This window comes from Saimiri boliviensis, chromosome 11, assembly GCF_048565385.1.
Source record: "Saimiri boliviensis isolate mSaiBol1 chromosome 11, mSaiBol1.pri, whole genome shotgun sequence".
Taxonomy (NCBI): Eukaryota; Metazoa; Chordata; class Mammalia; order Primates; family Cebidae; genus Saimiri; species Saimiri boliviensis.
The window spans coordinates 101,399,149-101,425,912 of record NC_133459.1 but is presented as its reverse complement, the minus strand read 5'-3'; the positions used below and the strand labels follow the sequence as shown (position 1 = coordinate 101,425,912).

Here is a 26,764-nt window from a genome sequence, read left to right as displayed (position 1 = left end):
CAACTTGCTTTTATTTTGGCTTAACATGATTTTCTAAGATTTACTGATTGGGGTATGTCGTTCTAGTGCATCGGTTTTCATGGATGGACAGTATTTCACTGTAGGACTAAACTGAAATTTACTTATTCATTCTCTAGTTAATGATCATTTGTTTCCAATTTTCACCAATGGTAATAACGCTGCAATAAACACTACACAGGACTTTGTGCATACATGCTTTTCAGGGTATATATGTTTAGGAGTGGAATTGCTGTCTCAAAGGGTATGCATATCTTCAGTCTTATTAGATGCTGACTAAATTGCACTCCCAAATGGTTGTATCTGCTAACACTCCCACAAGTTGCACGTGAAAATCCCAGTTGTTCCACATTTGTCAGACTTCAATTTTTGCCAATTAGATGGATGCAAAATGGTTTATGCACACTTTGAGCAATAGCGGGTGTTTCTTTCTAAAACAGTTTCCTGGATGTTCAGGAAACCATGTGAATCCACTTTGGCATTTTCAGAGGCCAGGGTCTTCATGAGACTTTAAAAAATCAAATCCAGGAGCCAGGTGAAGTGGTGTGTGCCTGTAATTTCAGCTACTTGGAGGCTGAGGTGGGAGAATCCCTTGAGTCTAAGAGTTAGATACCAGCCTGGGTAACAGTAGTGAAACCCCATCTCCAAAAAATAATTAATTCATTAAAAATAAACACAAAAATAAAGTGATTCTGCTGAAGCTATACAGCGGCAAAAAGCAGAGGCAAACCTGAACTCCAGTCCACAGACTCCACATCCATGCTCTCCAGCTGATAAACTGGCTTCATGAGAATTGGTGGCTGAAGGCAAGGTGCAAGAGTGGAGGTAAATAGAAATGTCCCCTAGTCTACAATTTCATCTAAAATAATTCCGTCTTGTATTCCTGGGAATGGCTAAAAACAAACCCATATTTTGGGGGATGGGCAGGAAAGGTTTTTTTTAGGAACAAAAACCCCATCACACTACTGCAAATCTGCCTTTGCCCATCCCATACCCCATGGCTGAGCTGAGCTGGCTGAGAAGGAAGCTCTATGGGGCTCCATCCAAGCCTCCTCAGGGAGTCAGGCAAGCGAGGCCAATGGTGATAGCTGGGGTGAGGTTCTTATTTACAAATCCCTCCAAATCATCTGCAGAAAGAGTGGGCTGACTCTCAGAAACAACTGCCTGACAGTCTGTAGGTGGCAAACTACAGTTGCAGAGCCGTGACTGTTTCAGCACAAGATTGGGGAGGTATGAGGGGTCCTAGGAGCCATTTCAATGAGTTCTTGCCATAGAATGGTGCTGTAAAGAACCAGGTCACTGTCCTAGCTGTCCATGCTGTGCACTGCTCCATTTGTGACATCCCCAGGGGTCATGCTGTTTGGTACCCCTGGCAGAGTCCAAAAGTTTTTGGCCAGAGCATCTCCGAACCCGTGTGGGAGAAGCATAGGCACTCCATAGATTATGCTAAATGACCTGGAAGGTCTTCCCTTCCACAGAGCCTTCTAACTTCAGAAATAATTCGGGCCATAAGACCTGGCCTTTGCAATTCATGTCTTCAAGCAGACAGTTACCGGGTGTAATGAATGCAACGTGGCCAGGCTGCCATGATGCTCCGCTCGCATCGTTGAAGGGTCAGTAACTCACGTTGACAGCTAATGAACTTCTTGAATTCCTTGGGCAGCTTTTCTCCTGATTACTTTCTCTCCATGTAGTTAAAAACCCAGGTCAGCATGGGCTACCATCCAATTAATCATGTGATTTGTTCAATATAAAGCGGTAGATTATGGTAGAATTTTTAACTACCAAAACATTCAGGGAATGTTGATAAAAATTACAACTGTTCATGTCCTTCAGCCCAGCAATTTAACTTCCACATTTTTGTCCTACGGATGTCCTCATACATAAGCAAAATAATCATTGTACAGTGTTGATCATTCCAGCATTTGTTTAGTGGAAAAACATTGAAAACAGCCCAAATAACCATCATTCACTTTTTCATTCAGCAAAGGTTTATTGAATGCCTGTTACATGCCAGACACTGTTCTGAGTCCCGGGATCTAACAGTGAATAAAAAAGACAGACTTCCCAGTCCTCATGGAGCTTACGTTCTGGTGGAGGGAGACAGATATTGACAGATAATGTAAGATTTAAAAAAATTTCATTAACTGTTGATGCCAAGGGGAAAAATAAAGCAGAGGAAGAAGACTGAGGGCATTCGGGGGGAAGAGTTGCAATTATGGACAGTACGGTCAAGGAATGCCTCGCTGAGAAGTGACATATGAGTGAGGACCTGAAGGAGGTCAGGGGATAGGCTATGTGGATATTTGGAAGTAATGCATTCCATTCCGAACAGAGGGAACAATGAGTGAAAAGGGCTTGGCTTGAGACTGGCTGTGGCTGGCATATTCAAGGAGGCCAGCGTGGCTTGAACAGGAGGGGAAAGAGGTAGGACATGTGGTGGGTGGTAATATACACCCGGATCACGAGGGTCCTGGAGGTGAAGGTAAGAGGTTTGACATTTACTGTGGTGAAAAGGGAAACCATTGAGAGTTTTGAGCAGAGGAGCAGCGTGATCTGACTTCTGTCTTAGGACGATCACTCTAAGCCTCTTAAGTGGCTTCTGTAGAAAATCCGAGGGAGTAAGGACAGGACAGGGAGGCCTGCTAGGAGGTCCTCCAGGTGAGAGAGGACTGGGGTTTGAGCCCAGGTGATGGCAATGGGAGTGACGAGTGTTGGTTTGATGGAAGATACGTTTCGGAAGCAGAGTCAACAGGATTTGCTGTTGAATTGGTTGTGAGATGTAAGAGGAAGAGAGGAATCAAGGATGACTGTGGCCCTTTACAGTCATGAGCAGTTGGAAGGATGGAGGTGACATTTATGGAGATGGGGAAGACAGTGGAGGGAGCAGATTTGGTGGGGAACATCTGGAGTACTTTTTTGGATGTGGCAGGCTTAAGATATCAAATAGATCTCCGCATGGAGATGCTGAGGAGGCAGTTGGATGTATGGATCTAGAGATCAGGTATGGAAGTCTACATTTGGGAGTCTGGGATAACAGAGAGAATTTAAAGCCATGGATTGGCTCACAGTCACCTAGAGAATGAACAAAGACAGAGAAGAGAGCTGAGCACTGGGGTCCTGGTGTTTAGAGGTTGAGGGAGGGATACGTGGGCTGAGGGTGTGTGAAGAATAGGAGCAGAGAGAGAGAGAGAGACAGGCAGGCTGACAGACAGACAGACATTCTAGAGGCGGAACGAGGAAAATGCTTTAAGAAAGAGGGAATGATCAGCCATATCCAAAGCTGCCGAGAGGTCAGGTGATGAGGTCTGAGAAATGACCGAGGCACTTGGCAACAGAGCGGTCACTGGTGATCTCAACAAGAGCTACTTTGCTCGAGTGCTGAGGACAAAGCGAACAATAATGGGTTGAAGGGAAAATGGGAGGTGAGGAATTGGAGACAAGAAATAGGTACCAGTTATTCTCAGGAGTTTTGCTGTAGAGGAGCAGAGAAGCAAGAAATGGGATGGTAACTGGAGATGGCCATGGGGTCTAGGGTGTTATTTCACAGTTTATATGATACAAATAATCCGTCATACACCACTGGTGGGAATGTGAATGGAATAATGGCTTTGGAAAACAGCCTGGCAGTTCCTCAAAAGGTTAAACAGAGTTAGCATATGACGCAGCAATTCCACCGCTAGGCACATATCCAAGAGAACTAAAAGCATATTCACACAAAAACTTGTACACAGATGTTCATAGCAGCATTGTGCATCATAGCCAAAAAGTAGAAACAACCCAATGTCCATCAACTGATGAATAAATTTTTAAAAGATGGTACAGGCCGGGCGCGGTGGCTCACGCCTATAATCCCAGCACTTTGGGAGGCCGAGGCGGGTGGATCACGAGGTCAAGAGATCGAGACCATCCTGGTCAACATGGTGAAACCCCGTCTCTACTAAACATACAAAAAAAATTAGCCAAGCAGGGTGGCGCGCACCTGTAGTCCCAGCTACTTGGGAGGCTGAGGCAGGAGAATTGCTTGAACCCAGGAGGCAGAGGTTGCGGTGAGCCGAGATCGCGCCATTGCACTCCAGCCTGGGTAATGAGTGAAACTCCGTCTCAAAAAAAAATAAATAAATAAAAATAAAAAATAAAAGATGGTACTGTATATCCATACAATGGGATATCATGCAGCCATAAAAAGGAACAAGGCAGTGATACACATTGCAATGCAACTCCGGAAAACCTTAAGCTAAGTGAAAGAAGCCAAACACAAAAGACCTCTCATGGTATGATTCCAATGATATGAAATGTCCAGAATAGGTGAATCTGTAGGACAGAAGGTGGATTAGCAGTTAGGACTGGGCTTGTGGGGAGGTTGGGGGAGTCATGGGGACTGACTCTATGTCTATGGGTTTTCTCTTTGGGGTGATGAAGAGATTTTAAAGTTGAGTGTGGTAATAGTTACACCACATACTAAAATGACTGAATTGTGCACTTAAAAATTTTGAAAAAGAGGAGGAAGTTTGTGTTGTAGGAGAGGAGAAATAAGCAGGAGGGAGAGTCTGCAGTACTCAGCTGCAGGAGTTGGTCTCAGCTAGGACCACACATGGTCCCCACAGTAGCTGGAGGGAAAGGCTGGCCCATGGCATGGATGAGATGCTGTGGGGAAGAGCTCTCTTGATGGTGACATTTTTCTCAGCGAAGTAGGAGACAAGGTGATCATCTGAGAGCAGGAATGGAGGAGGAGGACTTGGAGGGCTGAGGAGCAGTGAGTGTAGAGTAATTGTGTAAAAACATGGGGGGAATGTGTGGGCAGCAGCAGCAAGAAGGGCCCCTGGAGGCCAGGGGTCAGGGGTGAGCAGTGAACTTGCCATCGTGGAGATCGCTAACACTTCTGCAACTCCGAGATGGACAGTTTCTCACATTTGAACTTCTCTGAAAGCAAACTGTTCCCAACAATCAGTGAGGTACTTACACAGCCTGTGTTTTACAATGAATGGTGTTTATTCTGTGCCAGGCACTGTTGTGTGCTCGTTGCATATGTTAACCCATTTAAACCTTCTAACAACCTGGGAGAGGTTGGTACTCTCATTATCACCACTGTGTAGATGGGAAAACTGAAGCACAGAGCGAGTGGGTAACTGTAGCGAGGAGGCTGAGTGGGCAAGAGCAGAGGGGGCAGTGTGCCAGGAGCTCTGGGACTCTGCGGGTTCCCAACTCAGCACATCAAGGAAGTGCGGAGTCCAGGAGCAAGGGCAATGGCCCCAGGAGTGTGGAGAGCTCCATGACAGCTCTGGTGTGGACAGTAGGGAAAAGAGGAAGGCACTCACACATATTCATGTGCATGTACGTATATGTGTGTGCAATGTGTACATGTGTATACTGCTGATATATGCATAAAATATCACAATCACAGGAGCGGGACACAGGAAACTGACATCATGGGTACATCCGGAGAAGAAGAACCAGGTGTTCAGGATACAGGGATGAGAAAAAGGAGACAGAGGGGTCAGGGATGTGCATCTACTCCTAGAGAGGAGAAGTGGCATCTCTGCAAGTTCTAAAGGCCTAAGGGTGGAGGTTAGTGGTAGAGTTTCTTGACTCCCACAGTTAGAGAGAGGGCTTCTCAGCAGGATGATGAAGGTGGCCCAGCCTTATTACCAGAGTGTGGGCTCTGAAGCCAGATAATCTGGTTCAGACTGTAGCTCATCACTCAGCAGTTGTTGGGCAAGTTCCTTTGCCTTCAGGGCCTCAGTTTCCGCAACCGCAAGATGGGTGGACAGTGGCAGCTCCCCAGTGGGGTTGTCGGGAAAGTGCCTGGGACAGCTCCTGGCAAGTGGAGAGGATGTGGAAAATGTTAGCTATTATTGTCTTCATCCCTTGTGAAGGTGACACTGTTTTTGGGCAGGAGGAGCCTGGTGCTCCAGTACCATCTGGTGCCTCGTGGCCCCAGCTGGCTCCACACCAGCAGGTGCACAGCAGTGCTGAGAAGCAAGGGTGTGTGCTCCCGTCACGCATGCGCATAGGCTAGGGCGCAGCAGCTACTTGTGGATTCAAAGGCATCATCATTCCCCTGAGTCTAATGCCTTGATACACGTTGTTTCCCTATTCGAGGAAGTAGTTCAGCCATTGCGCTGAAGAAGTGGCAGGAAGCTGTTGCTCTGTTTTAGAGCAGACACCCCGAGGAGGGGGTGTGCCTTCTCTTCTGAGGGAAAAGCCCATTGCCTACCTTCTTCTTGCAGTCACATCCTGATGCCTGGAGCGGGGATGGGGCTTTGTGAGTCTGGCCAGAACTTCATCCTCTGTTGTCACTTGTTAGAATCATGCACCATCACCCCAGGAGTCCTGGAAAGAGCCTCTTTAAATGCAAAGAACAACAGGCATTCTGTACTGAAGGTCCCAGGCTCAATTTACCCCCAGATTTGTGCTGGGCATCTGTGGTCATCTTCATCAGCAAGAGTACCCCTCCGAGCTGCAGGCTGAAAGGGAGTGTGCCCAGGGACCACTTGCACCAGGCATTTTTCTCCTCAGAGGTCAAGTTAACTCTCAGATGCTTCCCTGGGCCCTACCAATGTCAGATTTGGTTCCATCAATATGCTGGGTGATGCGTATGTAGGTGATGGGTATTCATCACACTGTCTTCTCTACTTTTGTACCTTTTATAATAAATATTCCATAATTTTTACAGCAATCTCAACAAACAAATAAATTTTTGTTTCATCCAAAATCGCCCAATATTCCATCCTCCAAGAAATCTCCGAGCTATAGGGCCAGCTCCGATCTGCAGTTTAGGATTGTGGTATCCTCCCAGGAGTGGCTGCCTCCGTTTGTGAAATTTAGCCCTGAACTGTTACTAGGCTGAGGAATGTATTCACGTCTTCCTTTATCCTAAACTTTTTTGGTTTAGGGGGTGATGGAAATTCTAATGATGATATGAATTTGGGTCTCACAGGTAGGTCTGGACTTTTTGTAAAAATGATTGACATAGATACAAAAGGAAATAATTACTTAAAAAAAAAAAGGAAAGAAAGAGGAGAGGAAAGGAGAATAAGATGAAGCCAGTGTTAAAATAGCCATGTTTTAGAAAGTAGAACTTTGAAGTCCTAAGATCATCCTCTTGTTCTAAAGGCTGCATTTGGGCTCCAAAGGCTGCTAACAACTTCACAGCCCCGTGTCTGGTCACTCCTGCTCAGCTCACAACTCACAGCAAAAGGTCGGCTTTTGTCCAGTCTCTCTCTTGCTCCCAGCTCACCTTCTGTCCCACATGCCAGGCACTGTTCACATGAACATGAGCAGGAGATGGGCTGCACCCCAAAGCACAAAGTGTTGAAAGGAAGACGAGACACATAAACCTGTGACAGGATATTGACAAAAGCTGTGAGAATCCAAGGACCAGAGGCAATCAGGAAAAGCTTTAAGGGAGAGATGACAATAATGCTGGGTTTTGAGAAATATGTAGGAGTTCACCAGAAAGTAAATAGGAGGAAGGGAATTTCAGGCAAAAATTCCAGCCTAGGCAAAGGCCAGAGGTGTGAAAGACCATGGTGCTTTTGGAGAGTAATAAGTTACTTGCACCCAGAGTGCTCAGAATACAAAGGAATGAAAAAAGATTTTCTAGAAGACAGTGAGGAACCATCAGATTTTTCAACATGCAAGCAACATGACTTGAATTGTGCTCATCTTGTTTAAAAAACAAAAACAAAAACAAGAAAACAAAACTTCAGCTGGATTAGATGTAAAAGTATCATTGAGCAATGAACGACTGGCGAATTGGGCAGCCTTCCGAGCCACAGTAGGCTCAGAGTCCAGTGCAGAGCCCCGTGATGGAAGAAGATTTATGGACAGAAAAAGGACAGTGACTTACAGAAAACGGAAGTGAGGTACAGAAACAGCTGGACCGGTCACGGCTCGGCGTTTGCCTCATTTGAACTCGATTCAAACAGTTGGCCACATTTGATTGGCTGAAACTCAGTGACTGGCACAAGAGTAGGCTACGGTCGTGTACGCCTCCACTTGTAGTCTGGCCACAAGTTCATCCTCTGTTGTCACTTGTCTTGTTCACGAAGTACAGAGAAACCTTTAGGCCAAACTTAAAATATGTAAGGAGGCAGCTTTAGGCTAAACGGAATAATCTCAACATTCCTTCTCTTAGAAAATCTCATACTTCTTCCTAGTTAGAACTCAGCAAACTGCCCAGAACCCTCCCATGAGGTCCTGGTTTCTAGCCTGGGAAAAGCGCCCAGGCTCCAGCAGATTGCTGTTGTGATTGACATTTGTGAATACCGGAGAAGGCCAGCCAGCACTCCTTGCAGGCATAAGTCACCTCTCTGCCCATTTCTGGAGCATTCTTGAAAGATTATTTTTCAAAAACTCACCCAAGAGATGGGAATTCACACCAGTCCTTTTCCAGTGGAACTAGGATTATTTTCTTCTCCTTTTCTAGTCTCCAAATTTCTATTAAGCACAGTACAAGCCCCTGTTTCCTTATCCACAATACCAAAATCTAAATAGCCCCACAAACAAAAGTTGGTTTTGATCCTCCAGAACTCATTTGGAAGCAAAATGACCTGCACAGATGTGAGGCTATTTATAGTCTTTATTGATTCACTTGGTGTGAATATTCATATTTTGCCGCAGAAATACTAACGTGTTTGATTACGGGGTGCTGCCCCAGACCCCGCTGGGGGTGTTATGTAATTAAGTAGCATATGCACCACATTACCTTTTTCAAATTAAATTAGAAACAAAAGCTTGCATTCCAAAACCAGTCGGCCCCCAGGGCTTTTAGATAAGGAACCTTGGGCCTATATTACTTTTTTTTTTTTTTTTTTTTTTTTGAGACGGAGTTTCGCTCTCGTTACCCAGGCTGGAGTGCAATGGCGCGATCTCGGCTCACCACAACCTCCGCCTCCTGGGCTCAGGCAATTCTCCTGCCTCAGCCTCCTGAGTAGCTGGGATTACAGGCACGTGCCACCATGCCCAGCTAATTTTTTGTATCTTTAGTAGAGACGGGGTTTCACCATGTTGACCAGGATGGTCTCGATCTCTCGACCTCGTGATCCACCCGCCTCAGCCTCCCAAAGTGCTGGGATTACAGGCTTGAGCCACCTATATTACTTTTTTAAAGAAGCTAACGTTTCATCTTACTTTAAAAACCAGACATCCGCCTGTGCGAGGGTGGTGGGCCCCCAGCAGTACTGGACAGCCCGGCCCTGTTTCTCTGGTCACCTGGTTCTCCCACGCTCCGCTGTGGCTATTTTAAACCCGTCCAATCCTCCACACCCTCTGACCTCCCTTCCGGCACACTCATCCCCAGCAGATGATTTTGCCTCCTGCTTTACAGGAAAGACAGAAGCTGCCAAGAAACTCCCTCAGATGACAGAGACAGAAACCAACCATAAAACCTGCCCGCCACTGCCCCATCCTGTCCTTCCTCTCACCTCTCTCAAATCAGCAGCCCGAGGGTGGGCCTACGAAGGACAGCTTCCCCCACATCCCTGCCCTCCAGCTTTTGAAGACACTCAGTTGAAAACAAAAACAAAAACAAAATCAAGACAACATAAAAAAATGCAACCCTTTGTTGATTTCATAGCTTTCTCCTGATACTGCCCTTCTCCTGATCCCAGGCTTGCTTCCCCAAGGACCTGCTTATCCACATTGCCTCCAGTTCCTCTCCTCTGCCTCTCCTTTCTTTACTTCACCTGGCTTCTCATCAGGTAGCAACTCCGAGGATGCCCCTGAAGCCCTGTGCGGACTCCCTCAGGGTCTTTCACTGGCAGCACTGACTCCTTCTCCTCCCCCACGCAGGCCTCTCGGGGTTTTCCTCTTGCCTCTGCCACTTCTCCTTCTCTCAGTCCCTTTCAGGAGACTCTGGCTCTTCCCTGCATTCGGTGTTGGAGACGGACGCGGCCCCAGGCTCTTGCCTCTCCCTCTGTAACTGGAGCCACAGCCTCGGCTGCTGCCCCACACCTGCTTCTCAGAAAGTCTGTCTCCAGCTTGCCTCTCTCTGACTCCCAGCTCATCTGTCCAGCGGACCACCTGGCATTTCGTTTTAGATGTCCTAAAGACACATTCAGTTCCACCTTTCTAGAACTAATGTCTTGCTCCTCCCTGCCCAACACTGTCAACCTGTTCCTCTCCCACTGTCCCCGTTGTCACCGCCTGCTCAGGTATGCAGGCCAGAGACATGGCCCTCACCTCAGCCTCGGCCTCTTCCTCTCCAGCATCTCCCATCTCCAGTCCATCCCTAAAGTCTCTCCATTGGCACCACCCACCCCTTAGCAAAGCCACTGTCCCTTCCAGCCTAGACCCCAGGAGGCGCTTCTTGGAAGGTCTGCTGCATCCACTTACTTCTTTTGGAAATGCAGATGCTTCTGTCTCTGCTTCTTCAAACCCCATGGTGGCTTCTCAGGTTGGGTGCTTTCTCAGGGTGAAGACAGGATCTGTACAGGCCTTTGATCTAACGTCTCTCCTCTCCCAGCCCCACCCATGCCACCCCCACCCCCCCTCACTGCTCCAGCCACCCTGGCATCTTCCACTCCCTCTTACACACCAGCCTCTGTCCTGTCTCAGGACCTCTGCCCATGCTGTTCCTTCTGCCCAATGCTCTTACCTTCCCTCATAGCCTCGCGTTCATCAGCTTTCAGACGTCAGCTTGAGGACCCCTTCCTCTAGGAAGCCTCCCCAGGCCTCCCAACTTGTTCAAACCCCCTTGTTATGTGCTCTCCGAGCACTGGGTGCCCAGCCCTCACTCCGAGCACTGGGTGCCCAGCCCTCACCGCCTTTGTCACATTTGCAATTTAGCATTTGTTTGTGGACCATTTGACCGATGTGCCTCTCTCCAACTAGAATGTAAACTTCACAAGGATGGAGACCCTGCTTGCCTCTGTTCCTGGGTCTCTGCTTTACCTAGCACCAGGCCTGGCCCACAGCAGGTGCTCAGAGACTGATGGATGATGAGTGGCTGCATGTCATTGCTACAGGGAGGCCTAGACAACTTACACCTAATAAGTACCCAGGGGTGGTCTGGGGAGACGGTCTCCTCGTGGATTGCAAGGGGCCCTTAGATCCTTAAGTTCTGTGTTCTGGGCTTTCTTGGTGGTCTAAAGATGGTTTTCCTTATTCTGTGCTGGATGGGGGACCTTAACGTCCCCTGGAGTACACATACTCTCTGACCAGACAGTCCTCCTGGGTCTCCATTTGTCCCCAGGCCCTGAAGCTCAAAGGCTCAACTGCCATCCCCCACCTCTTTCCCCTCAGCATGGGGGTGCCACCCTCAGCCTCACTGCCCTGCCAGCCCTCTGAGCGTGCCAACATCTTCTCAGCTGGTGAAGGGTCGCCAGATGTTCAGATGTGCCTAGGAAGCTGCTGAGACGGCGGCACGTGCGCCCTGTGTCCTGGTTGTTATTTAGGGCTGTGATATTAAAGACAGCTGAAGTCCAGACAGACCCTAAAGTCCAGCACCTCACTGTTCGAATGAGGACTTACCCACAGGTACTCAGAAGGGGCAGCCAGACCCAGACCCACACAGGGCTTGTTACCACAGGGACGTGAACTCTCTAGCTGGCTCCTTGCCTCCCTCAGTCTGTCTGGAGTGAGGTCACTTAGGTTCACCTCAGCAGCAAAGGTCACAGGGGAAAATGCTTTAAAGAGTTGAGGTGATAGGCAGCCGGGTGAGGTGCCTCACGCCTGTAATCCCAGCAGTTTGGGAGGCCGAGGCGGCTAGATCACGAGGTTAGGGGAACAAGACCAGCCTAGCCAAGATGATGAAACCCCATCTCTACTAAAAATACAAAAATTAGCTGGACGTGGTGGTGGGTTCCTGTAATCGCAGCTACTCAGAAGGCTGAGGCAGAGAATTGCTTGAACCCGGGAGGTGGAGGTTACAGTGGAGATCGCGCCACTGCACTCCAGCCTAGGCGACAGAGTGAGACTCTATCTCAAAAAAAGAAAAAGAAAAGAAAAAAGAGTGTAGGTGATAGGCAAACTGAGTCAGAAGCTGATGCTGGGGTTGGGGATAGAGGCCTGGCCCAGAATATCTATATTTTAGTGATCACTTTGCCCCGACTAACCAGCTCTATTACCTTGAGCAAGTAATTTCATCTTTGGGTTCTCAGTTTACCCTTTAGAAATGCGAATAGTAACCCCTGCTCCCTGCCCCCTGGCAAAGCACAAAATACCCTGTCCTGCCTAGGCCAGCGTCGTTTTGTTAGGGTTAAGTGCTACCATGTACAGGCATTCCTTGTTGCTGTACATTTGATCCTCACATTCACTCTGAGACCAAGACTGTATTACTATTCCCTTTTTTCAGAGGAGTAAACTAAGGCTCATAACACAGTCACTGCCACCTACCTAAGGCTTCATAACCATTTAAAGACGGGAGTCAGGATTTGGATCTGGATCTGTCTGAGACTCTAAAGCTCTGTGCTGGGTCCAGGGTTTGGCCCCTGTCCCAAGGAACAAACAGTAAAAGAGAAATGAGTTGGAAAGGGGCTTTGGAAATTGCCCCATGCCATCCAGATGCTGTCGCGGTTCAGGCTTCTGTCGGGTCTGAGGGCAGATGGAGGCTTCGGTGGGGGCCCTTTCTCCAGGAAGCATCTAGGCTCTGTGCTTCAGGTTGGGCAGTGGTGTGGGGTGGGGAGCGGTGTAGGAGAGAACTAAGCGGTTTGGGGTTTTTTCTTCCATGAAGTAGAGGAGCTTGAGATGCAGGAGGCGTCAGGGAGATTCTGGTGTTCTCAGTTTTCTCGTGCTGCTGTGCAGGCTGTTCCCTGCAGGACTCTAGGAGGCACCCGTCACACTGTAGTCTAAGTGAATGGCACTCTCTAGAGCTGTGCGCTACATGAGTGTATGTGATGGCCTTGATGATGTTCCTTAGTATGATGGCTGCATGGTAGCAATGGCAGCAGTTAAAATCACTATGTAAGCACTGAGCTATGTTATCTTACTGAAGCCTCACCATCATCCTCTGAAGTTGATACTCTTGTTATCTGCGTATTGGGGAAACTGAGGCTCAGAAGAGTTAGGGAGGTTGCCCAAGGTCACACAGCTTCTTATGACCATGGCCTGCTGCCTCTGACCTCCGCTGAGGTTGAGAAAGGGGGTATGCCTGTGAATAAAACCATCTTCTCTGTGTTTCTTTTCTTCCTCCTGCCTTGGCCCTCTGCCATAGCTGGACAAGATGCTGGACCCCCAGGTGTGGCGGGAGGCGGCCACCCAGGTCTTCTTTGCCTTGGGCCTGGGCTTTGGTGGTGTCATTGCCTTCTCCAGCTACAACAAGCAGGACAACAACTGCCACTTCGATGCCGCCCTGGTGTCCTTCATCAACTTCTTCACGTCGGTGTTGGCCACCCTTGTGGTGTTTGCTGTGCTGGGCTTCAAGGCCAACATCATGAATGAGAAGTGTGTGGTCGAGTAGGTGGCATCTCTCCTGTCTCTCCTTCTCCCCGTCTACCTTACCCAGGAGTGGGCGGGGGGGGGGTGTACATGGGGAGAGGTCCCCTCCACTCAGGCTGAGGAATGGAGATCAGAGGAGCACTCTGTCCCCAGCTCCAGGCCTCAAGGCCAAGCTCAGAGATGTCTCTGTCGGTGACCCATGAGGGTCTCACTTGGTGCCTGGGAAGAGCCTCCGGGATCTCACCCATTGCCTACCCCTGCCTTCTTACCTGGCCCTCTCTGTTTTGTGCTGCAGAAATGCTGAGAAAATCCTAGGGTACCTCAACACCAACGTCCTGAGCCGGGACCTTATCCCACCCCACGTCAACTTCTCCCACCTGACCACAAAGGACTACATGGAGATGTACAATGTCATCATGACCGTGAAGGAGGACCAGTTCTCAGCCCTGGGCCTTGACCCCTGCCTTCTGGAGGATGAGCTGGACAAGGTGTGGGGACAGGCTGCCCTTCTCAGGACAGGCAGGAACCCAGAGAGCTGCTGGGGCCAGCTGGAGCTTGCACTCAGGCCTTAGGATGCTGACAGGCAGTGATTAGTTTACCTAGTAAGCAAGGACCTGCTATGTGTCCAGAGGGAGAGAAAGGGAAGAAAGGTGTTGGCCAAAGTCTGCCTGGAGGTAGGCTTGAGCTAGACAAGGAGTAAGACACACACACACCTCTCCGAAATCACAGTAAGTGAATGGGATGGTGTTTCCATTTACTGAGTGGGCTTCTCATGCACCAGTCACTGCCATAGGTAATGCACTCAGAACGGTGCCTTGACATGGTATGCATCAAAGAAGTGTTGAAGTTAGTGTCTGCCCATTGCTATCTGTCTCCTTTGACGCTCATGACAGCTCTGTGAGTTGAGTATTCACATTGTTGTCTACCTTACAGATGAGTGGCCTAGGAGGTGGGTGGCTTGATCGCAGTCTCACAACTAGTAAGGGAGAGAGGCAGGTTCAAATCCAGGTAGTTGGATCCAGAGCCCATGCTCAGAACCACCCCTGATGCTTCTGCCCCTCTCCCAGCTGTCTCCACTTCAGTCTCCCTGCCACGATGACACTTAAACTTTAGGGTGGAGCTGGAGGATGCTGACTCCTTAATGCTCAGGCCCAAGTTAGGACACCTTGCTTCTATTTATACTTGCATAGCCAGACACATTCAAAATGACTGTTCTGTCAGAAGGGGTAACAGGAAAGAGATATACCTACAGCATCTTGGGAACCAGGCTGGAACCAAGGCTCACATGGGGCAGAGCCAGTGTCTGTCAGCCTGGGCCAACCCTGTCCTTCATGGGACTGGGGGAGGGGTGCTTTTCCAGGGCTCCATGGTAAAAGTCTGAGCTCCATGTTAAAGGTCACCTCCAGGCCAGGCACAGTAGCTCGTGCCTGTAATCCCAGCACTTCGGGAGGCTGAGGCAGGCAGCTCACCTTAGGTTGGGAGTTCAAGACAAGCCTGACCAACGTGGAGAAACCCCATCTCTACTAAAAATACAAAATTAACTGGATGTGGTTGCACATGCCTGTAGTCCCAGCTACTTGGGAGGCTGAGGCAGGAGAATCACTCAAACCAGCAGGCAGAGGCTGCAGTGAGCTGAGATCGCGCCACTGCACTCCAGCCTGGGCAACAAGGGCGAAACTCCATCTCAAAAATAACTAAATAAATAAATACAAATAAAAATAAAAGTTAGTTCCATTGGACTGGCACCGTCCTAATGCTGAGGGAACTGCATCCTGCACCCCAGCCCCTTCCCAGGTGATGGAGAGCAAAAGAGCCTAATCTCAGGACCCCTGCCCTAGCAGCATAAAGGACCTCCCCTTTCTACATGCTCTGAAACCCTGCCCAGTTCTCATGGGCATGGCCTGGTTCTCTGAATAAAACTAGGTTTATAGCAGCATTTTCATACAACACAACTCCGATAGCATTCAAATGACAAGAATTATACACTCACTTAGGGAAAAAAAATATTCTCTTACAATCACTGAACATTGCAAGGCAATGTGTAAGTGACAGGGGGCAGTGTGTGGTCACCTGACCCACAAGCAGGGGCCCAAGCATTAAAGCAGTGATCCTCTACCTTGGCCACCCATTAGAGTTCTTGGGTTTAAAAAAAACTCCAACACCCAGCTTCACCCCAGACCAATCCAGTCATTGTCTCTGGGGTGAGACCCAGGTGTCGGTGTTTTTAAAGGCTCCAGTGTGCCTCCATTGAGAGCCGAGGTTGGGACCACCGCATCAAGATCTGCAGTTCAGAAGTTCTGAGCTGGGAGCGGCCACAGTGTGGCTGGAGCAATCAGGGAAGACATCTTAGAGGAGGAGGGTCCTGAGCTTGGGTGTATTTCTAAACATGAGCATCTTCGTCTGAATCACCTGGGTTCCTGGTACAACCTGTGGATTCAGGTCCCACAGGTGAACTCACAAGTTGGTGTTTCTGAGCTACCCCTAGGAGATTCTGATGCTTGCTAAAGTTCGAGACCCACTGGCCAAAATCAACAGGATTTAGGTGGGGGTGGGAACCCCTGTGAAAGAGGGGATCATAATTCCGAAAGCTCGAAGGGTGGCAGGGAGAAAACGGTGGGCTCCCTGAGGAGGGGTGGCCTCATGGGTCCTGCTCTCCACCCCTCCCTCAGTCCGTGCAGGGCACAGGCCTGGCCTTCATCGCCTTCACTGAGGCCATGACGCACTTCCCCGCCTCCCCATTCTGGTCTGTCATGTTCTTCCTGATGCTCATCAACCTGGGCCTGGGCAGCATGATCGGGACCATGGCGGGCATCACCACACCCATCATCGACACCTTCAAGGTGCCCAAGGAGATGTTCACAGGTAACTCCTCCCTGCTCCCCACGCCCATGCCCTGCAGGCCGCCCTTGTGAACAACAGTCCCGTTCTGGCTTCTGACTGGGTCCTTCCAGACCCCACACCCAGCAAGCTCCATCCCCCACCGGGACACAGCTGGGGCCTGGCTGTGCCACTCAGTGACTCACAAGCCAGGAAGAGAAAGCTACTTGGAAATCTGGACCAAACAGGAGCCCGGAGGCCCAGGCCCCTCTGTTGGTTCCCTTGCCTCTTTCCCCAAGGGCCCACTGAGTCGTCTTGGGAAGGGGCGCTCACTGGCCTTGCACCCTGTTCCATCTTTGTCACTCCTGGTCCCAGGCTGTGTCCACAGTTCCCTTCGGTGTCTGCTGAGTTGATCTGGGCTCCGTACAGGAATACCTCTCAGCTGCATCCCCAGAGGGGATATCTTTCTTTTCTCCGATGGGGAAGCTAGGGTGGAGAAAAAAACTCGAAACAGATGAATCACTGAAGTTAAATGCAGCAATTAGGTAGAGCACATGCCACAGGCACTGTGCTAGGGTAGAGGCATGGGATGAAAGACACCATGCCTTCCTCAGCTGCTCCCTGACTAGTAGAGCAGGGCTCACAACATCAGCATCTGGATCCCTGGTGCAGGACCGGGCCTGCTGGCAGGGGGGCTGCTGGCCTGCTTGGGGGAGGAATGTGATGGGAGGGGCCTGGGTGCCCCCGAGACCCCCTGGGCCCCACCCACCCTGCACCTTTGCCCCCACACCGGCCTCCCGGCTCTCTGTAGTGGGCTGCTGTGTCTTTGCATTCTTCGTGGGGCTGTTGTTCGTCCAGCGCTCCGGAAACTACTTTGTCACCATGTTCGATGACTACTCCGCCACCCTGCCACTCACTGTCATTGTCATCCTTGAGAACATTGCCGTGGCCTGGATTTATGGAACCAAGAAGTAAGGGGGACGTGGGGGAAAGGTGGGATGGGAGGAGGGGTCTGTCCTATCATGACTTCCTGGAGAGGCAGATCATAGAGTCACAATGGCAGAGCTGAAAGTGCCCTTACAGATATTTAGGGAAACTGAGGCATCGGGTAAGGACATGACTGCCTAAGGCCACTTGCCCAGGGAGAGACAGAGCCAGGCTGAGGACTGGGTGTCCTGGGTACAGGTCCTGGCATCATTCTTAAATTACCATAGCACCTTTCCTGGGTACCAGCTCCTCAGAATTCTGTTACATTTGTGAAAGGCTTAGTTGGTCTACAAGAGGCCCTACCCCTCAGAGAATGCAGACTTCAGCAGCCCGGTTCACAATGTTAAGGAGCCTAGATAGGGATATGAGATGAGCTGTGGTTTCGGCCCCGAGTGTGGGGTCATGCAGGTTAAGAGGATTCAGCCATAAGAAAGGATTGGGTCTCACAGCGTAAGCCTAGGGCGGTCGTACACTTGCGGCCAGCTCTTGGCCTCATCCTTCATGTTAGGGCACATAGGTGTTCCCAGGAGTTCTAGAACTAGATCTGTCTGACTCAGTCAGTGTTGGCTGTGGCCACATTATCCTTGGCAAGACCCACCTCCACTAACCCACTCGGTCTGAGCCTCCCTGATGCCTGGACCTGGTTTGGCAGTGGGGCTCTTTCACAGGGGCCATCTGCTTCCTGTGAGAGCATGGGAGGGGCCGGGGAGTGCGGGAAAAGGATACACCTCTGCTTCCTCCCATGGTGGGCCGGGGCTGCAGATGCTGCCGTAAGGTACTCGGGCTAGTTTTTGTGTCCCGGACTCCTTCAGCAGTCTGGTGATGCCCCTGTACTCCTCCTCAGGATGTTATTTTAAATGCATAAAATAAAATGTGTAGGATTATATAAGAAACTAATTATATATAAAAAAGCGAAATACTGTTTAAAATCTGTGATATAGTAATTAATGTGTGAGCACTTTGATGCATTGTTATAAGATCTAGCTATAGAGCTATTAACAACGGTAACTCTGAAGTAGTGATGAAAATCAATGATGGCCAATATAGATATCTTCAATAACGTGATGTATGAGAATATCTGTAATTTGATCTATTGGTGACAGTCACAGGTACTGTTAATGCTACTGTGGTTGCTTGCATTCATAATATAATAGAAAGTAATGCAAGATTTCAGATAGGTGTTATTGAGGTAAAGATGATTCCATTGTATGTCATTCAAGCACAAACCTGGCTGCCTCCCCGGATTCTGCTCACTCCTTGGTTAGAAACCCCCGAGTCAGGGCAGCTCTCTACCTTTGGAAACTAGAGAAGTGCAGTTCTATTGCTTTGCCAGCAGGGGAAGTCTTGAGCCAGGCCAGGGTGAAGGGGCTAGGCCAGGGGTCCCCAAACTTTTTACACAGGGGGCCAGTTCACTGTCCCTCAGACCGTTGGAGGGCCGGGCTATGCAAGGTGTGACACCCTTCACAGCCAGCACTGCTGCCTCCACTATCCCAGACAGCGGTGTACAGTGTCACAGGCCCAGCACCACCTCCAGTGCTGTACACAGGGATGGCAGTGATCAGCCTGTGACTCTGTGTATACAGCGTCCTGGACATCTGCAGCAGCGGTGGGCCTCTTCTGTGGGAAGCCCACTGCTGCATGTTTCCCCTATTATAAGACACCTCCTAAAAATAAGACAGCCCCCGTCTTTTGGGGGTAAAATTAATATAAGACAGGGTCTTATAATAGGGGAAACATGGTGTGTAGTAACGTGGGGGGAGACTTTTGGACAAAGGGAGGTTATAGGGGCCATTATGTTGTTGTACATTTGGGGGAGTATGGGGACCACTGTACTGTGTAGTAATGGTTATAGTGCTTTGCCTTCCTTCCTACTTCTGCTGTTATTTCACACTGCTTCCGGGGCACCGCAGCCACAGACCGGATGTGCGTCATATGACGTGCTTCCGGAGCCATGACGCATGCGTCCCGCGTCACTGGAAGTAGTACTGTATGTGAGCAATGTCGCGCTTTGCGGTGCTGCCACATACAGTACTCCTCTCACTGACCACCAATGAAAGAGGTGCCCCTGACCGAAGTGCGGCAGGGGCCAGATAAATGGCCTCAGGGGGCCGCATGTGGCCCGCAGGCTGTAGTTTGGGGACCCCTAGGCTAGGCACTCCGTTGAACACACAAGCTGTTGATACAAAAAACAGACATGCACCTGCCCAGGCTTTGTCTGGTGGGCGCTATCATATTCCTGGATGGGGCATGATGTGACAGAATCAGAGGCTTAGAGGACAGTAGAGCCTTCCCAGAGGCCAGCTGGACCACACACATGAACACTGAATGTGAAGAATAGAAGAACCCAAGAGGGAGGGACTGGGAAGACTTTCTGGAGGAGATGGTGATGGGGGAAGAGGGAGGTGTGACTGAGGGATGCCAACTGCTGGACCCTCTGCGATGCCCGGCAGGTTCATGCAGGAGCTGACGGAGATGCTGGGCTTCCGCCCCTACCGCTTCTATTTCTACATGTGGAAGTTCGTGTCTCCGCTCTGCATGGCTGTGCTCACCACGGCCAGCGTCATCCAGCTGGGGGTCACACCCCCGGGCTACAGCGCCTGGATCAAGGAGGAGGTGAGGGGTAGGGCTCCAAACCCCCGGGACACTTGCACCTTCCCAGGCCTTTCATGCAACTACTGATAGGGGTACCCCTTTCTAGGGCAGCTGCTGTGTGCCAGGCCCTGCCAGGGCCTTCACACCTAAACCGCAATCTTAAAACAACCCAAAGACAGGGGTGGCATCATCCCTGTAGCACAAATGGGGACACCGAGGCTCAGAAAGATTAATGCACTTATCCAGTCTTTCTAACCCATATTCTCTCTCCCTGCCTGTGGAGTGAAATTAGTCCATTTTATAGATGTAGAAACCACCCTAGACCCTTTCACTAAGGTGACCAGGTAAGCCCCTGTCGGAACCCCATCCCTGCCTGTGCCTGGCCAGGATGGTGGGAGGGGAGAGGCGGGGAAGGCCATGGGTGAGGGCAGGAGAGCGGTCTTGGAGGGCCTGGTGGGGAGGGCTGTCGCAGAGCCGGCAGCAGCCCTCAAGGTGGCCCATCCGCAGGCTGCGGAGCGCTACCTGTATTTCCCCAACTGGGCCATGGCACTCCTGATCACCCTCATCGCCGTGGCGGCGCTGCCCATCCCTGTGGTGTTCGTCCTGCGGCACTTCCACCTGCTCTCTGATGGCTCCAACACCCTCTCCGTGTCCTACAAGAAGGGCCGCATGATGAAGGACATCTCCAACCTGGAGGAGAATGATGAGACCCGCTTCATCCTCAGCAAGGTGCCCAGCGAGGCACCTTCCCCCATGCCCACTCACCGTTCCTATCTGGGGCCCGGCAGCACATCGCCCCTGGAGACCAGCGGTAACCCCAATGGACGCTATGGGAGCGGCTACCTCCTGGCCAGCACCCCTGAGTCGGAGCTGTGACCACTGCCCCAGCCCTACCCACCTCTCCCCCAATGCTCAACCTGCCCACTTGTCCAGGCCTGGCCTCTTCCTCCAGGTGGCCACCAGGCCCAGGCCAGGCCCTTTGCCCAAGAAGAGAGGGTCTGCCCTGCCTCACTCCCCTCTTTAGTCCCAGTAGACTCTACTCCCTAGCCCTGAGCAGGAAGCTGGGAGCAGCTCGGTTTCCCAATTCAGGACCCCACTCATCCAGCCCTCCAAAAGCCTCCGCCAGATTGCAGCCGTGTAACTGAAACAACCCATCAGTCCTACTTCCCAGTCCATGGGAGACTCCAGGTGGCCACTGCAGAAGGCCCTCACCTCCCTCTCTCTCTGTAACTTGCCACCTGTAGTTCTTAGGGCTCTTGGGTCCCCTGAGCTGCCAGATGGTGGTGGTGAGAGCCTTGGGGCTGGGGAAGGAGAGTGGACTTTGGCTCACTCTGCCATGAGAACAGGACACCATCCTACCCAGCCCAGAAGGGGATGTTCCCAACGCAAAAGGCTACCTGCTTGAAGGCGGAAGTGGAAGCAGGTATGCCAGGGCTCAGGGCTCAGACTGGGGAGGGCATACACCGAAGCCCCAAGTTCTGTTGTCTAAGGTGGGTGCTGTCCTCAGCTTGGACTTGAGCCTTGGTAGCAGAAGGTGAGGAACCTCCTCTGCCCTGGTCCCTGGGTGGAACCTTCCCATGTCCTTGGCCCTGCCTGGGGTGGGTGGTGTGAGCTCCTGTGTCTTGCCTGGGAGTACAGTGACTGGGACCAGAACCTTCCCCACCTCAATTAGGGCTTAGCCATCTCCCTGTCCCCAGCTCCCCTCCCCAGCCCACAGTGGTGGCCTCTGCCTCTTTCCTGGAGAAAGAAGGAAACAGTGCAAGGAGAGGTTTCCGGAGCACAAATTGTTGGTTCCCAGCACAAATTAGATGGTTAGGAGCACAATTGTGAAGCACACTCCCCACCCTCCTCAGCTGGGGCCCAATGTTTTGTCTAGTGGCAGCTTTTCCCCTGGAACAGGGGTCCCCGGAGTTCAGGGGCTTATCACCAGGAAGCCTCACTCCTGGGGAAAGACAGATAATTTCACTGCCCCTTTGAGCCACCTCTCACTCTCCTTATTGCAAAAGCACAGCCACCCCATGTGCACATCATGTGCAGACACCTTGGAAACCTTTCCCAAGCCTCCCTGGCCCATAGTAGCCAGCACCACAGGCCGTGCTGTGGACAGTAGAGGCTATCAAAGGCAAGGGCTGGTCTTCAAGGATGGGGGCCAGCCCATGCCGGAGGCTGCAGCTGACAACAGCAACCCCACCCGCCATTATCTTCAGGCCTCCTCTGGAAGAGAGCCCATTCTCAGAGTGCAGCCAGGGAGGAAACTGACCCAAGAGTAAATGTCTGCAGAGAGATGGATGGATGGATGGATGGATGGATGGATGGATGGATGGATGATGGATGATGGATGGATGGATGATGGATGGATGATGGATGGATGGATGGATGATGGATGGATGGATGGATGATGGATGGATGGATAATGGATGGATGGATGGATGGATGATGGATGGATGATGGATGATGAATGGATGATGGATGGATGGATGATGGATGATGGATGGATGGATGATGGATGATGGATGGATGGATGGATGATGGATGGATTGATGGATGGATGAATGATGGATGATGGATGGATGGATGATGGATGGATGATGGATGGATGGATGATGGATGATGGATGGATGGATGATGGATGGATGGATGATGGATGGATGATGGATGGATGAACGTTGGGTTGGGGGAGGAAGGAAGGAAGGGAGGGAGAAAGGAGGGAATACTGGCTCCATCTTTGAGAGCTCTGGTGGGCAGGGCAGAAACAGGCCACAGTGCTCAACCTGGACACCTTCACAAAGGGTCCCGAGTCACTCTTGTGGCTCAGATTGCTCTTAGGACCTGGAGGGACAGACCAGAATCAGTGTCCCCTTCTTTACCCCCAAGTTCCTTACTGTCTCCCCAAGCCTGGGAGCAGTCTATCCCACAACCTACCATCTCCCTTACTCATCCCTCTTCCACACCCTCCCCTTTCCAGCCCCTTCTCCCCTACCTGTTCTTCCTGAGTGTTTGAGGGGAGAGAGAGACCCACATCTCCCCAAAGAGATGAGCTTTTGGGGCACAACATCCCGCCGTAGGCCACCTCACCTGACAACATCTCCTACCTGGCCCCTTGCAGAATCCCAGGCAGAATTAGCAACAGGAAAGCAAAACCCCAGGAGAGACACTCTACTATATATACTCTTCTATAGATTCTATTTCTATTGTATATTCACTCTGTACATGTGGGTGTAAATGCTGTTAAATGACAAACCCAATATTATACTGTGGCTGGTGGACTATTTTCATCCTCAGTGCTGTACAGATCTATTTTCATTGTATATTTGATATATTTTTAATTTTGTAGCGTGTGGCTGGGCCAGGCCCCAGCGGGAGGGGCTGAGCTGGGGCTGTGTGCTTGCTAGGTGTGGGCTCACTAGTGCTTGATGTAGCCTTTTGCTGTGTCTTCGCTGTGTGTTAGACGTAGGGCCCAGAGCTTGGGGCATGTGTGTACGTGTGTGTGTGTGTGTGTGTGTGTGTGTGTGTGTGTATGGTGTGCACATATGTGGGTGTGGGTGTGTGTAGCGTGCTGATCTGTGACTCCCAATGTTCACCATCTTCCTGAAGACCGTGGTCCCTTCCCCTGCCTCCTCTTCCTCCTCTCGGCTCTATCAGCAGGCAGCCTCAGGGCCGGCAGGGTGCCTTGGGAGCCCCCTGCTGTGGGGAAAGGCATGTGTTTCTTGCTAGTGACTCATTGCCTTCACACCACTGGGTTTGCCAGAAACAGGGAAGGAGGGCGTTGGAAAAAAAAATCTTCAAATTTATTTACCAGTCAGCTTCTTGCTGTTCCCAGTAGAATCAAAGCTCTTCTGCAGAGGAAAAGTATTGGGATTTTTCAGATGGCAAGGCCTCGAGAGGGATCTCATTGAACTGCTGCATTTGCCTTGACACAGTCCCGACAGTTTGGAAGGGGCCGCCTGCCCCCTCCCCACTGTGCTTCTGACGCCTTTGGAGTCAAGGGCAGGTGTGGTCACCTGATGAGCTAAGACCCAGCCCCAGAATCCTGGAGGAACAGGAGGCAGCAGGAGAGGACCACGTCCCCAAGCCCCTGCACAGGGTCCCCACCCCCACTGGCTTTGGTGCTGTCCACACAGTGCCCGCCAGGAGGCAGAGAGAACTCCAGGGCAGGGATGTGCCTGAAAGAGTCAACAGTCCCCTGATCCCCTACCCGTGCCTGTCCTCCAGCCCCATCACCAGCTTCTTGCTCAGGGAGCCTTCCGCCCTCTGCACTGAGGCAACTTGAAGCCCGAGGCCCAGATGGGGGCTGAACAGGGAGGGTACATGAGTTAATGCCAGTGAGGTCGGCTTATGCCCTCCAGCAATACGTCTGCAGGGCCTGCTGCTTTCCCAGTGCCAGGAGAATCCCTGCTCTGAGTTAGCCTGTGTGGGTCATGAGGCTGGGGCCCGGGAGCCATGGCCCCAGGCACTGCAATATTGCCAGGCAGGGGACTGCTTTTCTGCCCTTCCTCCCCCCAACCCCTCAACCCCCTCCCCCAGAGTACTCCCCACTGTGAAGAGAGCCAACTGAATCAGTTAGATTGCACCTGGCTCCCTGAGCATCCCTGGGTCCTTCAAATAGGCCCTGAGATGTGAGGTCTGCTGCTTCACTGGGGTCTGATGACTGCGGCTGGGGAGGGGACCTCCCAGGGCCCCTTCTCATTGAAAGCTCTGCTCTGTACAGACCCGAGCACATACACCGGGCGTCCCTTTGGGTTCTGGCGTAAGTTCAGAACAATTCAAGACCACGTGTCCCATGGCTGGTCAGAGCCCTGGGTCCAAACCACTCAGCCCAAGGGAGGGGAGGAGGCATTGTCTCCCTAGACCCCTCTTCCTCTCTCCCCCGCCATGGTGTACAATAAAGTGTCTGTTCTTACCAAACCCTTCTTGCCTTTATCCCCTGCTCTTGCAATCAGGGAGACGGATGGGTGGCCAAGGATCCTGCGGGAAGCTTTGGAGGGAACTGGGATGGGTGGACAGGCTGCTGAGCAGTGCGGGGGGTGTGGGCAGGGTCATAATCTGTATTTTCCTAGGAATAGACCCACGTAGTAACAATGCACACACTTGTAGCAGGCCCTATTGGGGTCCAGCGAGTCCTCAGATCTAATTTTCTGTCATCTTTGCAACAGTTTCCTGAGGGAGATCCTTTACTGTCTAGATTTTTCCAGGTGAAGCTGCATCTGAAATGAGGATGGTATTTGGTAGTCTCTTACGGGCCCCTGCAGGGGAAACTCCTGACCTGCCTGCCTGCCAGGAAAAGCTACACTTGTCAGCCTGGCAAGGGTCGGGTGTGTGGAGACCCATCTCAGCAAAGGACAGGAGTGGGAAGGTGCCGGTGCCCAGAGGTCTGAGCATGAGGATGACGAGGCGGGGGACTCTCAGGTGCTGGAGTGGTGGGGTGGGCTACCCGGAACAGGCATATTCTAAGTTCTGCCCCTGTCTTCAAGATAGCTATCTCTTTTGCACACTTCAGTAGCAGGTAAAGATGAACTAGGGGATCTGACATCACCTCTGTTCTAACATTCCAGTACCAAGCATTCATTTATTAAACAACCACTGAATACTCAGCACCGTGAAGAACAGAATGTGCTGGTGGCCAGGGAAGCTCTTCTTCCTGCCTCACCCTCCAGGAGCACCGACATTGAAAGAGACAAGAAGTCTGGCTCCTGGAGGAGGCCTCACCCCACCTCGCTCGGCTCCAGGCTGAAATGATGCTGCTTGCACTCGGACACACACAGCCAAGGACCCTGAAGGAGCCTGCCATTTTCTTCTCTTGCCATTGAAAGTGTTGTTCCAGGAATAGCCACCAGATGGCAGGAAAACCTTTCTCACCAGATTGTAGCCTGCTGGCCTTTCTCTCCTCTCTCATTGATTCCTTTGTGGGTTAGTTTATTTGTTGAACAAACATTCATTATGTACCCACTCTGGACAGGCTCCATGCCAGCTATAGATGAATAAAGATGTGAAAATCAGCTCTGCTGTCCTGAGTTTGGCAGAGGGAGGAGCCCTGCCTGACGACTCCACATCTCCCTGTGTATCTTTCAAACAGGGAAATGGCCTGGTGCTGGGAAAGTCACTCCTTGTATTTCAGTCTTTTGGTTGAAGGTAATGTTTTTGGTTGAGATGCGAGCCTCCTGCCAGGAGGGGCACACAGACCCACCAAGATGCAGCAGCATAGTAAGGGCTTTGGTGCGAAGGAGATCTAGAATCATACTTGTCAAATTCAAGTTCAAATGCCACCCAGCTCCCTGCTTCCTGTGAGGTCTTGAGCAAGTCACTTAATTCATCTGAGCTTAAATGTCCTAGTCTGTAAAATAGAGATAATAAATAGATTCAGTGAGATAACACATGTTGGTCCAGTTATCTATTGCTGTGTTCCAAGTCACCCCAAATCTGAGTGGCTTAAAACCATTCTACCTCACAGTTTAGTGAGCAAGGAATTCAGGCAGGACTGGTCCGAGCAACCCTTCTGGTGGCAACTAAGGTCACTCAGTGATACTCAACTTGCAGCGAAGTCGTCTGGAGGACCCAAGGCAGCTGCCCTCACATTCACTCAAATGCCTGGCACCCCAGTGAGAATGGCTGGAAGACTGGGTTTTGCTGGGCCTTCTGGCCAGAGTGAGCACCTACGACTGCCTCTCCAGCATGGCTACTCAGCCAGACTTCTGACTGAGGGGCTCAGGGTCCCCAGAGATACCATTTCAAGAAACAGGAGGTGGAAGCTGTCAGGTTTTTAAGGCCTGGGCCTGGAAAATGGCACAGTGCCTCCACCACCTTCTGTGGGTCACAGCATCTGCTGGAATAAAGGGGAGGGCACACAGAAGCCCCCACTTGTTGATGGGGAGCAGGGAGAATCTGTGGCTGCCCAGGTAATGGGCTGATTCTTGAGTGTTAGGGATCTTTGTCTTCAGTCACCAGCACCTGGGTGGAAGCTTTCTCCTGAGAG

General features: G+C 51.0%; 1 protein-coding gene across 2 annotated transcripts in view; it reads left to right on the top strand.

Annotated features, from left to right (window-relative positions):
* The window catches only part of SLC6A17 (solute carrier family 6 member 17), a 55,871-nt gene extending 31,172 nt beyond the window's left edge, over positions 1-24,699 (top strand). For both annotated transcript variants that reach the window (XM_003933428.4, XM_074381284.1), the window contains exons 7-12: positions 13,175-13,416; positions 13,694-13,886; positions 16,068-16,260; positions 17,027-17,186; positions 19,653-19,815; positions 20,302-24,699. In XM_003933428.4, coding sequence (XP_003933477.1) covers positions 13,175-13,416; positions 13,694-13,886; positions 16,068-16,260; positions 17,027-17,186; positions 19,653-19,815; positions 20,302-20,670 — 1,320 coding nt within the window. In that variant the 3' untranslated portion in view covers positions 20,671-24,699. The remainder of the gene's footprint in view (positions 1-13,174; positions 13,417-13,693; positions 13,887-16,067; positions 16,261-17,026; positions 17,187-19,652; positions 19,816-20,301) is intronic.
* Positions 24,700-26,764: the final 2,065 nt, after the last annotated feature.